The sequence below is a fragment of the Adiantum capillus-veneris genome, chromosome 22 (assembly GCF_014529385.1).
Source record: "Adiantum capillus-veneris isolate H3 chromosome 22, ASM1452938v2, whole genome shotgun sequence".
In the NCBI taxonomy this organism is placed as follows: domain Eukaryota; kingdom Viridiplantae; phylum Streptophyta; class Polypodiopsida; order Polypodiales; family Pteridaceae; genus Adiantum; species Adiantum capillus-veneris.
Window position 1 is genome coordinate 107,468,385 of NC_140952.1, and position 13,811 is coordinate 107,482,195.

Sequence of the window (13,811 nt, forward strand, 5' to 3'; positions counted from 1 at the left end):
TAAGAAGTGTAAGCCGCTTCACCAAAACCACTACCCGAATAAAAACCACAACCTTCTCTCTCTCTCTCTCTCTCTCTCTCTCTCTCTCTCTCTCTCTCTCTCTCTCTATATATATATATATATATATATATATATATATATATATATATATATATATATATATATATATATATATCAAGGCTTATCTTTTTGGGCCTCACATTCATGGCTCTTCAAAAGCACGCAAGCCCCAGGTAGGTGCAAGAAATTATATGCGACCTGCAAGCTCCACACAGTCATTCTTTATTAAGAGGAGCAACACAATTATAATAAAGCAACGACTAGCTAAAAGTAGAAAGTTGGCTTGCAACAGTGAGAGAGCCCTACACGCAAGATCACCAACTACCACCATAATATATGGAGGCACGACATGCAGATCTATGCAACTCAAAGGCCAGAGAGTCTCTCCTTTCCTCACTTTGTCTCTCTCTTTCTATTTCCCAAGTAGCTCGTTGTTCAAAAAACACTCTTATAAATAGAAAAGAGGAATCCACATTTTGACACACTAATCAATTGGTAGATCCAATTGCTATGCAATATGCCCACCATAATATATGGAGGCATGGAACTTAGTGAGGTAGTGAACTAAAAAAATCTTAGAAGCCATGCTCACCTCCTCCACGCAAGAGTGAAAAGCCAGATAATACCTTCCTTATTGAGCAAACGACCTTAGCTTCAAGCCAAAAAATCATATGTGCACTCTTCTCTTCTTATTCATACATAGACGTAGTAAGAAAAATACATAAAGAGAGGAAGAACTAGAGAAATTAATGTGATATGGGATAGTGTGTGCATGTGTGATCTAGGAAGAGGAGGAGGAGAACCTAGGTTGTTTATGATAACAAAGGATGCATAAGGTCCAAACTTAGTGGGTGATCCGGATGTCAGGAGGTAGGATAAAGGTGTATCATGCTGATGCTCATGTTTATTATTAGATCTATATACGGCCTGAACATGTGTATGTGCACGGATAAAGCTCAGCATTGTTTGAGATTCTACAGAAAATCATCTCCGCGATGTGGGGTCTCTACTAGATTCAAGACAAAAGATAACATCCAATAGATTCGCTTTAATCAACCTAAAAACAACGTTTGCGCGGCCTACTAGCTCTGATGCGATCATTCAGAAGCAAATCAAAATCTTGGGCTGATTACGATAGCTTAATTTGTTGCCATGCCATCAATCTTTATCCCATTTCTCAGAGAAATGGTTTACTGTGCTTAATGATCTATTTTGTGCTAAGCATCAGTGAGATTCAGAGCTGGAAGCCTGTGTTGAAGGACGTGTTTTGCGAAATGATGGCGACCCACAGAAGAGAAATTGTGAGAGCGAGGAGGCTGGCCCACACCCATATGATGGTTGGGGTGCGGCCTCGCCTTCCGGTGAATCCCTTTGCAAATGGATACAGGTGAAGAAGAACCCAAATGCTGAAAAAAGTGCCTCCAAGAAGCTTAGTCCAATCTGGTTTGGAGCTGTATACTGTGCGGGCCACGGCAACTGCAATTGAGATGAGATTCACTATCATGATGGTGAGGGGCGGAATTATTAGGCATGTCCACTTGATTATGTACAGATCCTCAAATTCATCAGTGGCATGGTCACTGTTGGGCTTGGAAGTAAGAGTGAAGGAGATGTCAATTCCAGTCACTACCTTAAGAAGGCCATGAAGCACGGCGACCAAGTCGGCGCTGGTGCCTTTGATTATCCAGAACTGCTCATTTCTCCACCACTCTTCTAGTGTGATACCCGACCACCTTACCTCCAGTAAGGCTATAAGACACAGTGTCATCGTCATTACTAGCAGGTAGACGAGAAAAATCGCATTGAGAGTCTCTACAATGAACTCGTTGCTGAAAAGGGAAAGGGCTGGCAGAAAGCAATATACCAGCAGGAAGAGGGAAGTGAAAGGGGACATGGCAATGTTGAGGTAGGCAATGCGTTGTAGCAGCTTCATTCGGGATCCAGCAAGAAGACTATTGCTGCGCGAGAAGAAGATTTCCACAGAGCCTGTGGCCCAGCGGAGTACTTGGTGAAGACGGTCAGTGAGATTGAGGGGGGCGGTACCACGGAAGGCATCTGGCTTTATGACGCAATATACGGACCGCCAGCCACGATTGTGCATGTGGTATCCGGTCACCACATCCTCTGTTACAGAGCCGTATATCCAGCCAATACTAGAGCCCCAATCTGTCTTATCCTCATACCAGCAAGAAATGACAGAGATGGCCTCTGCCACCAGGGCTGTGCTTAGCACTCTTTGCTCAGCCATTAGCATTCCAGCTGGCCTGCCGTATCGGTTGCCGGCTGTGAGCGGCCGTCCTTGGATCTCTGCAGTTGGAATTGAGGCAAAAAACACCTCTGATGCGCCGAAGTTTTTGGAAATCAGCAATTGTGCCTCCATTATCTCAAATTCTGTCTCATCAATGGTTGATGGCATTTGACAATCAGAGCAAAGATTGCACCACCCACCATGATGATCTTGAGCAAGGGGAGGGTGAAAACCGTAAAGAGCAGTCCTTCGAAATATACACCCAGTGCCAACATAGATAGGTCCCTGCACCCCATCCAGAGCGCGCATGCCACCATCAAAGAACACAGTATTGTGGTTTGCATATCTGTCACTTGGGTCAATATTTTCAAACCTTTGTGGAAACTGCACATAGCATATGTTTTCCCCTCCTATTCCCAGCATGAAGCACATCCCTGCCCTTAGAGCTTGTGAGTTGTGAATGTAATGGTCACAATCTAGGTTGAGGATGAAGGGTGCATTGGACAATATGGCAGATACTCGAGTCAAGGAATTCATTGCCCCTGCCTTCTTGTTGTGATCATAGCCTGGCCGCTTTTCTCTCGACACGTATACCAGCATAGGCAAGCGTGTGTCTACACCAGTAAGATCCATAAAGATGTTCTCTGATTCGCCAGCAAGTGGCTGGGCACTTGGAGGCCTCAGCATTACCTAGAGGTAAGCAGTCAGTGCTTACAAACTATAAAGAATCAAAGGTAGATAACAGCCAGTCTTCATTGGGAGGAATGTTTTACCTGTATGATACCGGCATGGTCTCCTCGGCAGTGATCATTTACTGGGGTATCCCATCCTCCAGGCCAGTGACTTCCATCTGCCATCCAGGTTGCTTTGGGCACTTCTAATTTCTCAAGCAGGTACGCACCTCTCTCAATTTGAGCTCTTTTTGCTTTGGTTTCTTCCTGAGCATTGCAAGCGTCTGAGCGCCGTCGGATCACGTCAGGCAAGCTGTTGATTCTAACCTTAAACTCGTCATATTCTCTTTTGATTCTGCGACGATCCTTCACAAAGTCTTTTCTTACCTTGTTCTTTGTGGCATCACCTTTGCTGTTGAAGTAATTTTCGGGGTTTCGAGGCTCGATGTTGTGCTTTCGGCAGAAGGGGACCCAAACTCTGGAGTAAGAAGCCACCTCAGCCAAGGCTTCAAATGTGAGGAGCGACCCGCAATCATCGGAGAGGTAGCATGCCACTTTTTCAACAGGATAGTCCACAGCTAGAATGGAGAGAATAGAGTTAGCAGTGACAAGAGGCGGTTCTTTGCTGGGGTCAGCAGTTGTCACAAAGATGTCAATGCCAGGTAAATCGGAGCGTCCGGCAGGATTGCTAGGGCTAGGTCTCTCAAATCTGTCTTTGAGAGCTTCCAAATCAGTGGATCGGTTGATAGGCATCAGCTTAGGCAGTTGGTTCAAGATCCATGAGAAGGCAAACCATATTTCACAAATCACAGACATGCCCCAAAGCCACATTGCTTTTCTGTTTGGGTTCCTTATACGCCATGCCAGGAAGAAAAAAAGAGATATGACTCGGATTAGCACCATCAATCTGAGCAATTCACAATGCGAGTGGATGTCAATATGGGTGCAGATTTTTGCCAATTCGAAAGCATGGCTGCTAATTTTATCAATATGAGCTAATTTGTTAGCATGAGTGGCTTACCTGTATGGGCTGATGATTGCAGTGCAAATTTTCTTTTCACGGGCAAGCGGGCGGGATGATTTTTCTGTGAAATCTTCGCACATGCTGCCGAAGCCCTCCTCTTCAGTATAGCGAGTTTTGAATGCATTCCCATATCCATAGGTTCCCTTTGTTTCATACAACCAGCGTGCGTAATCAAACTCCAACTTTTTGGTGGACAACACCATCTCTGTTCTGGTTGATTTGATGAGTGAAAGGGTACGATCCATGCATGGCTCCAAGGGGCCTGCAGGTAGAGGGAATGGAAGGCTTTCGCTATCATCTATCCCCTTGTATTCCTCTCTACATCCAGGGCATGTGCCACCTTCTTTGAGGTGATCCATATAGCAATCACAACAGATGGGATATTTGCATTCACAAGGGAAAATCAGTGTCCCTTGCTCATTGTGCATGACCCTACTGTCGCAACCATCTACTGAACAGAAGTGACTGGAGGCTCTCTCTTGTTGAGAGTTGGGTTGGGAATCACATTCCTTGGTATCAAATATGATCGGGCGATCTTCCATGCTTTCGAAACTATCATTGAAGATTGCTCGGTGCTCATCTTGCCCCGGCGCCTTTATGCCTGTAATTACAGCACCTGGACCACCATGGTTGCTTTGCCTTCCATGTAACATGGTGTGATTGTCGGGGCCACAAGCGATACAAACACTGATACTCTTCTCTGTAGGTAAAGGGGGAGACCCACAAAGCTCATCTTTCAGGTTAAAGATGGGCTCATAATGGCTTGCATAATTTGTTCTGTTTGAAAGATAGCTGCCGGTGGCTGATGGGCATTTGGGAATGAGTAATCCATGGTCTGCCTTGGTGGGATTTCGAAAGGACCGTCCCATGGACCTCGACAAGATTGATGGTAAGGAAGGAGAACTCATGATGATTTTTTTATCTGTGTGGGCCAGTTAAAATGACAGTAATGCTTAGGATGACCAGGTGAAGCCCCAAGAGAACACCTTGCTGTTGTAAGTCTTGAAAGGCAACTCTAGCTTAACCTTGTTTCTTGCAATTGGAATAGAGTTATATGTTAGGCTTTCTTACAAATTCTCTAGCTTTTGAAGCATGAATATAGTTTCACTTTTGTAAAAGTGAATCCTCCCCTCCACACACACACACACACACACACACACACACACAAATGAGAGAGAGAGAGAGAGAGAGAGAGAGAGAGAGAGAGAGGTAGTTTCTCCCCCATGGTTTGTTGTTATTGAATATCTCAAGGGTTTTTTCATTACCGGATCTGTTTATTTTGTTATGCCTACGGATTGATGTAATGCCTTCGGGCTTGTAATTCGGTAACGTAATACAAAGGGTACCAAGCCCTCCTTTTCTTGACACACACACACACACACACACACACACACACACAGACCCAGAATATCTTGCTTGGTGGCTTGTTCAAGTTGAAAGCTTGGAAGTTTAAAAGGTATGATTCAAGGCTTAACAACCTTAGATAAGCACTCTTTTCATGTCAATTTTAACAATTTTCTTAGCTTCCTGCTTTCAATTTCATGGGCATCCTTCCATGATCAAACTCTTCCATTATGACAATTTAATTTATGCTTGAAAGTTGCTTATTCAAGTCACTTTATAAAGATTTTCAGATTGTGGCCTTAATGAGTCTTCTTTTTTAAAATAGGGAGAAACAACTGAGATTTGAAAGATTCTGCAGGTTATCAAATGCGGGTCTGAGATGCACGCACGCACGCACGCATCCACCTTAACCACTAGGTTATAATCCCCTTGGCACAATAGTGCCACCACCTTAAAAAATTAGAAGGGAAGAACATCAATTTCTTGCAAGATTTTCAATTGTTGTATAATTAAATGTATCTACTAACATAATATGGCAGAAGGGGGAGCCTTTTACACGTGTCGCAATTTGCGACATGAAGGCTAAAGTCCAAAACGAAAAAAAAGCCCCTTTTCACGCGATAAAGAGGGAGAGAGGGGGAGAGAGAGAGGCCGTTGAAGGCGGCCGGCTGTACTAGTATTGATTTAAGATGGAATTCTCCAAAGATGAAGAGGAAGAAAGCAATCATCATTCAAAACACATTTTAAGTAAATCCATATCCATATAATGTGAGAAATGATGTCCTCCTAAAGCAAGGCTTCAGCAAGGTCTGCTTGCTTTATCCAAAACCTATTCTATCAAATTTTTTATTTGAGGGTGGCTCAAATTGCAAAATTTCTAGTTTGAAAGTTCAATCCTTCTCAAATTTGGTTTTCACCTTCTCATAAGGAGTGAAAAGGATCCAAAGTTGTCTCCATAAAATCATTTTTCCAAAGACTTTGCTCCAAAGTAGTTAAGTGTGCAATGGTGTAGGGAAAGGACCACGCCAGAAAAAAGCTACCTTGCCATGGCAACCAGCGAAGGCCAGGAGCCATACAGGGGGAGCATTTTTCTAAGGGAGAAGACACTTGTGGTCCTTTCTTGAGCGTCAAATGTCGTGGGGAGGGGGACAATGATTGTAACCTGACGAGGCGATTTGCAGCAGAGAAAATTATAAGCGTTGATCTGGTAGCACCTTATTAAATTCCATGCACTAAATTGGAGCTCCATTGTGTGCAGACTGCATAAATTCTGCATGCTGACGTGGTGTGCATCTAAGCGCTGCAGCAGTCGATTCCGCACAAGAATGTTGAATAGGTGGATGGCACTGATCACCTGCCCCTCGACTCATGACTTCGATGGATAGACATTATAATGCATGAGAACCAAGAGGTGGCAAGACTTGTGAGCTACTCAATTTGAGTGGCATTGGCTAGGCAACACACATATGTGTGCATTACAATATGTAAGCTAATTGAGATCCTTGCTTATATCATTGGGTCTTGGGGTTAGTCAAGATGATAGGCAGCACAAAGTGTGTGCTACTTAAGAGTAGCTTATATGATAGTTAGCATAATCTCTTGCTATTTGGGACGTGGCAATCGACCAAATAAAAATATTCTAGCCAAATTATCCTTATCATTGTGGGGTCAATAAATTTTCTTGTGTTTTAGGTGCCACCAATAATTATAGTTTGTGCTAGATCTAAGCAATTGCTAATAGTCAGTATTCTATATGGATAATAAAACTATTAACAAATTGCAAGCAAGAAACTAGTTTAATCCATCACTTATTGTTGTAGGCATGCCTTAGTTGTGCTGAAGCGAATGAGTATCTTTCTTTTTTTCATAGCAAAACTCACAATTGTGAGTGAATTATATTGAACAACCCAAAAAATTACAAGGTCTTGTCATGCTCTTGTTAAGCCATGACATCATCTAGGGACCATAATTACATCGGTTATCAAGGCAGCCACCCCTACCAACCCGCCCCCTCATCCATGATACACAAGGTCCATAATCTTGTCCTTCTGAGATCTTTTATTTACCGATGGCCAAGATTTGCCCCCATCCTAGGCATTCCATCTGCTGACAACAAGGCACGGGTAGTCCTAGACCAATCCTCCGAGTGTTGCTTGTGCCCGAGTGTCCATGTTAGCACTTTGCTTTCTTGTATAATTTCTGCGAAGCTTGCCACCTCAAAACCTCCTTCAAACACACGGCCTCCTTCAGTCTTCTGAGGTTTGTTTGCCTCCGATCATGTAATAATTTTCCAAGGTCTTGAATGGACAGACCATTTCTTCATGCATAATTCAAGGTAGGTTTTGCTTTGAAATCCTTTTTTTTTTTTTGGTTGACCTTGAAGCAAATGGACATTGGCACATGCTTCTTGCATTCCTTGTCACAATCTCTATGTTGCACACAAGAGTACCATCTCTTGGGAAGATTTCAAAAAGAAAAAATCAAGAAAGGAACATTTTGTATGCTTCTTTAGAGCTTGTATACTACTATTCATTTATCACAATTGACTTTTAAATCATCAATTTTTCATTGGCTATCAAAGACCAAGACTTCTTTGTGTAATTGACCTAACATAATAAATTATAGAAGGTAATGAGTTCAACTTTTGTGTGCTCCTCACCAACTTTGGCATTAACCTTACTTGATAGATTAATTAGAAGTACACATAAACATTTGATCAAAACAAGTTTAGTCTTTTGTAATCAAATACATTCTATGTGATGGTTCATCTTATTATTCATATTCATATTCATACATGCTGCTTCTTAAGACAAAAAGTTTGAGCATATTCCAACTAAGACAAAAGTTTCCTTTGCAAACAATCAAATCCTTGCAAGACCTCTCACACCGGAAAGACAATTTCACAAAATGGCCATTAGCATGCCCACAAGCATACATGTGTGTGTGTGTGTGTGTGTGTGAGAGAGAGAGAGAGAGAGAGAGAGAGAGGACAAAGAAGAAGAGTATGTTTAACATCATAATAACATTCCTAAGAGACCTCATAGATGTATCCGACGAGCCTTGAAATCAAAACTTGGCACTCCAAAGGAAGGGAAACAGGACAACAAACACCACCTTGAATAGTCAAAGCAAAACCTCTCACCCAAAAATGCAATGTTAAAAAGTGGCGATTAGCATGCCCATGGGCACACACATGAATGAGAGAGAGAGAGAGAGATTTAGTCAATAATGTGATTTTGAGTCTTCTCAAAAGCTTGATGATGTGCTTTTACTGTCACCTATTCTTGAGTCCTCCATTGGAACAAAGTCCTTCATGTGCACGTAGATGTTCCAACTTTGTGAATGGGTGTACATTGGCTCAAATTGGCGAAGCAAATATACATTCCTAATTTGCTACACTAGGACCAATTGAATAGTGTAGAGCAATATTATACTACCACCAAAATGAAAACATTAAGCATATAGATAGATGTTAAGGCATAACTTATTTGCCAACAAGTTCACTTCCTTTGTAAGCCATCAAGCTTTGCTATATTTGGTCAACAAATCAACAAACCATACAATACCTTCACAAATCAAGGAGCATTGTAAGATGGTTCATTATCTTGTTTAGATTTGACTTTTAATTTTAGTAAAGAAGGGGTTGAAAATCAACAAGCTGACTATCATTCTTGAATTACAAATCAAGAAGCTCGTATTGAACTAGATGATGACTTATATAATGCCGTTCTATTAAAATTGGAAAGGATCCCAAAGTGGTCTCAAAAGATGGTGGCTCTCATGACCATACAGAAAATCTCATTTTGGATCTCATTGCGGGGCAAGAGGCAAGTAGCAAAGCAATCTAGAATCTACCAACTATTAGTAAGACATTCAAAAGCAAAATCATCGGAAGAAGCCTTTCAATTGTGCATTGAATTAGCCAAGCAAGAGCACTATATGCTCATTGCTCACACCATGGTTTTGAGCTTACAGTTGCCAAATATCACACTCTTTGGATATTGAATGGTTGGGAGTCTACTGGTTAATCGTGATACTCGATGTTCACGAGTTTGTAAACAATTATATATGTCAATCTAGACCTTTTTTATCAAATTCTTGCTTTTTGATTTTGGTGAAATGTGAGTGGACAAATTAGGTTGAGTCCTTGTCAAAACACACTTTTCTTAGTAAATATACTATTTGCGCAATTAAAATTGAGACAAAAAATTATGTATTGGTTGAAAAGTATCTTGCTTGTAGCATGGATGTGAATCTATTGCTAGAACTCTTAGTTTCTACCTAGCATGTAGGAAAAGAATTAGATCAGTCAAGACATGAAATTTTGGAGAGGTTAGAAAGCTTAGAGAGGGTGCATGACAAATATATTGTGGATATGACTCACATGTATGCCTAGAAAAAGAGAAAAGGCATTCTTCACCACAAGTCTTCTTGCAAGAGACGTTCACAGACGTGCACCTTGTTGTAGTGTATGTGTTCAAATACCATAGTCCCAAAGTTTTTCAAAACAGGGAATTGGGCTACTTGTAATTGAAATACAATTTTCCTCTAATTGACCATCTACATGCAACCAAAAGCACCAAGAAAAAGGCAAAAAAATTAATCAAAAAAGCTTTAAAAAAAGTCGGCTCAACTATGGGGTTTTAAGGAGAAAGACCATAGCCTTAGGTGCAAACAACACAACTATTAAGGATTGGTCACTTCCCAATCATGTAATATACCCCAAAATAGTGGTAGAAATAGGCCCCTCTGGAGTTTTTGGAGTATTTTTTGGGGTACGAGAGCAAGATTGCTGAAAATTAAGCTACAAGAATGCGCTTAAAGATAAAGAAGATGAGGAAGAAGCTCAAGGTCACACAACTTAGGAAGAAGACGTGTTTGAAGACTGGTACCTGAGTGGCACTATGTGAGCACTATACGTCTTGGGTTGTTTTATCCCAAGGGGAAATCATTATGTTTTGCTTTGTGTTAGATGAAGTGCAATGAAACATTGTAGGTTTGGCCTTGAGGAGTGCAAGCCTATCGCTACTCCTATGGAGACATGTTTGAAGTTAGTCTTCACGATGCTTGAGATTACTTTGAAGAATTCAAAAAATCCAAGATATATAGTGTCACTCAAGTAGCCGTCTTCAAAAATATCTCCCTCTTTAGTTGTGTGCTCTTGAGCTTCTCCTTCATCTTTAGCCTTTGAAGTTTAGTCTTCAAACATGTCTCCATATCAAAGAAACATGTCTCCATATCAAAGGTTTAGTCTTCAAACATGTCTCCATAGGAGTACAATAGGCTTGTAATCTTCAAAGCCAAACCTATACGACAATGCCTCAATGTACTTTATAGTGTATGCCCAAATAGTGATGCAAAAGCACTAAAGTTGAAATTTTGAAAGATACACTCACATCAACCTTAAAATCTGCAAGATGTCCCTCATTTAGTCTAGTGAGCAATATGTCATCAACATAGAGAAATCAATTAGCATGTGACCAACCACATAAGATTTCCATGTAACTTGTTGAGTTATGTATATGCCATCATGGCAGGTCATGCTCGATTTGCGTGGCACATGGTAATCACCACATCAGACTGCCACGTAACTCGACGAGTTACATGGTTGGTCCACCCACGATGGCGAAGTTGGATTTCCACGTTGCTTGAAGAGTTATCACAAAATGACTCCGAGTCTGATGCTTGTATGATTGTCATGTAACTTCCTGAGTTACGTGGTAGACAGGTCCTTAAGACATAGCTCAACAAGGTACATGGCAATCATGCATTCGCCCAAATGTGATGATACGTGCGAATCTAAAAAAAATAGATTTCTTATTATAAAGTCCTAAAGTCTTGGCCATTTTCAATGGCTCATAGATGGCTCCAAATCTGTATGGGTTCATCTCACATGAAATTGTTTGCCTTGTCACGCACTTCAACAGTTGTGTGACGCAAAAAAATCTTATTCTGCTTGGATTCTCTAAAAATCAACCTGCAGGTTGGCAATTTTACAAAAATGGTGTGAAACAACAGTTTCTCACTTTTTTCTTAATCTACGTTCTGAAACGAGCATCAAAACAATGGAATCTAAAAATACTCAAAGAAAATTTATTTTTCCTTGTGTTTAAGAACAGTTTTCTTCATACAAAACTTTTCCAAAATACACCCTCAAAACGGGCTCCCAAAATGTGTCTCGTGTCCAAATTTGAAACTGAATGAAAACAATCAGAATGAACTCCTAGATTGTGGACAAACTTTAAAATGATCAAATCTTGCTTCAAACAAAGGTTGCTACTAAGGTTTTGAAAAATAAGTCCTATTACACATGAACTCGAACTTGAGTCAGCGAATTCGAGTGTGAAAGTGAGTCTGAGAGAGAGAGAGAGAGAGAGAGAGAGATGCATAGACAGTGTAACACAAATGAGAAAGGATTAAAAAAAGTTTCATGGCCATAGGTTATCATCTTGTTGGTATGGGACTGTGCAAATGCCAATTTTTTGACATAGGGTCCTTCCAGGCCTACGGCAAAAAATTGACGTTTTCACAGTCCCAGACCGACAAGATGATAAGCAGTGGCCATCAAACTTTGTAAAGGCAGGTAATGCACCCTATTCCCTACCCTTACAAAGTTTTATGGCCATCGCTTATCATCTCGTTGGTGTGGAACTGGGCAAACACCAATTCAACGAGCCCTATGGAAAAAAATTCACGATTGTGCAGGCCCATACCAATGAGATGGCAATGGAAGGCCATGAAACTTTGCAAGGGTAGGTAAGGCACCACATTCCCTATCTCTACAAATTTTCATTGCCATTGATTACCGTTTCTCCCATTAGGGACTGCACAATCACCGATTTCTTACCACAGGGCTCGCTAAGGGATCTATGGCAAAAAAAATGGTGTTTACATAGCCCTAGACCAGCGAGACGGTAAGCGATGGCCATGAAACATGTAGAGGTGGGTAAGAAGGTACAATATCCACCTCTACAAATTTTCATGGCCTTCAATTACCGTCTCACCAGTGTGGGACTACGCACATGCCAATTTTTTTTCCATAGGTCCCTCAATGATTCCTGTCGTAAGAAATCGACGATTGTGGAGCCCCAGACTAGAAGATGGTAACTGATGGTCATGAAACTTTGCAAGGGTGGGTAATGCAACCTAATATCCATCTTTGCAAAGTTTCATGGCTATCATTTATTGTCTTGCCGGTCTAGGACTGTGCAAATGCCAATTTGTTTTCATAGGGCACACTAATGACCCTATGTGGCAAAAAATTGGTATTTTTGCAGTCCCAAAACTCATAAGACGATAACCTATGTCCATGAAACTTTGTAGGGATAGATAATTCACCCTAATTCCTGTTGGTACAAAGTTTCATGGCCATTGCTTACTATCTCGCATATTTGGGACTGTGTACGTAAATGCCAATTTTTTGCCAGAGGGCCCCCATGGCAAAAATTGGTGATTCTGTAGCTCCATACTGAAGAGACGATAATCAAAAGTCATAAAACTTAGCAAGGGCCAAAAATGCATCCTAATCCCTCCCCTTCAAAGTTTCATGGCCATCGCTTACCGTCTCTCAGGTGTGGGACTAATGCAAACATCAATTTTTTGTCGTACATCTCGCTAAGGACTCTATGGCAAAAAATTGGCGTTTGCGTAGTCCCTGAGCGACAAGATGATAACGTATGGCCATGAAAATTTATAAGGATGGGTAATATATCCTACTCCTTGCCCCTACAAGTTTCATGGTCAATGCTTACCATCTCATTTGTCTGGGACTGCACAAACGCCAATTTTTTGCCATAGGGCCCTCAGAAAGTCCTATGGTAAAAAATTGGCAATTGTGTAGCCCCATACTAATAAACCAGTAATTGAAGGCCATGAAACTTTACAGTGGCAGGTAATACACCTACTCCCTATCCCTTCTAAGTTTCATGGCCACTGCTTATTGTCTCATCTGTCTAGAATTGCGCAAACGCTAATTTTTTGCTATAGGACTCTCAGCAAACCCTTTGGCAAAATTGTGGTGAGTGTGCATCCCAACACCAACAAGATGGTAACTAAAGTCCATGAATCCTTGTAGGGTGCAGGTAATGCAACCTACTCCATACCCATACAAAGTCTCATAGCCAATTTTTTCCCACAAGGCTAGTTGAGGGCCCTATGGCAAAAAAATTGATGTTTGTGCAGCGTTTGATTGGCGAGACAATAATCGATGACCATGAAACTTTGTAGGAGCTAGCAATGCACCCTAATCCCCCAACCCTACAAAGTTTCATGGTCATCGCTTATCGTCTTGCCGGTTTAGGATTGCGCAAACATCAATTTTTTGCCATAGACCTCGCTAAGGATCCTATGGTAAAAAATTGGTGTTTTCACACTACCACACCAACAAGACGATAACTTATGGCCATAATACTTTGTAGGGGTGGGTAATACACCCTATTCCTTGTCCTTGCAAAGTTTGAGAGCC

At 41.4% G+C, this 13,811-nt stretch overlaps 1 protein-coding gene across 1 annotated transcript; it reads right to left on the reverse strand.

The window, feature by feature from the left end:
- Nucleotides 1–677: 677 nt before the first annotated feature.
- Nucleotides 678–7,879, reverse strand: LOC147429976 (cellulose synthase-like protein D3). The gene is made up of 3 exons (XM_086496162.1): nt 4,001–7,879; nt 3,082–3,886; nt 678–2,998 (listed from the first exon to the last, which is right to left on the reverse strand). Exons 1-3 carry the CDS (start codon nt 4,909–4,911, stop codon nt 1,295–1,297), a joined length of 3,420 nt encoding a protein of 1,139 aa, XP_086352288.1. The 5' UTR covers nt 4,912–7,879; the 3' UTR covers nt 678–1,294.
- Nucleotides 7,880–13,811: the final 5,932 nt, after the last annotated feature.

Bases quoted from the DNA above. Each gene is read 5' to 3' on its own strand.
- LOC147429976 (XM_086496162.1), bottom strand. From the start codon at position 4,911: ATGAGTTCTCCTTCCTTACCATCAATCTTGTCGAGGTCCATGGGACGG. The intron at 3,887-4,000 runs GTAAGCCACTCA...TGAATTGCTCAG, and splicing joins GCAATCATCAGCCCATACAG to ATTGATGGTGCTAATCCGAG. The intron at 2,999-3,081 runs GTAAAACATTCC...GCTTACCTCTAG, and splicing joins ACCATGCCGGTATCATACAG to GTAATGCTGAGGCCTCCAAG.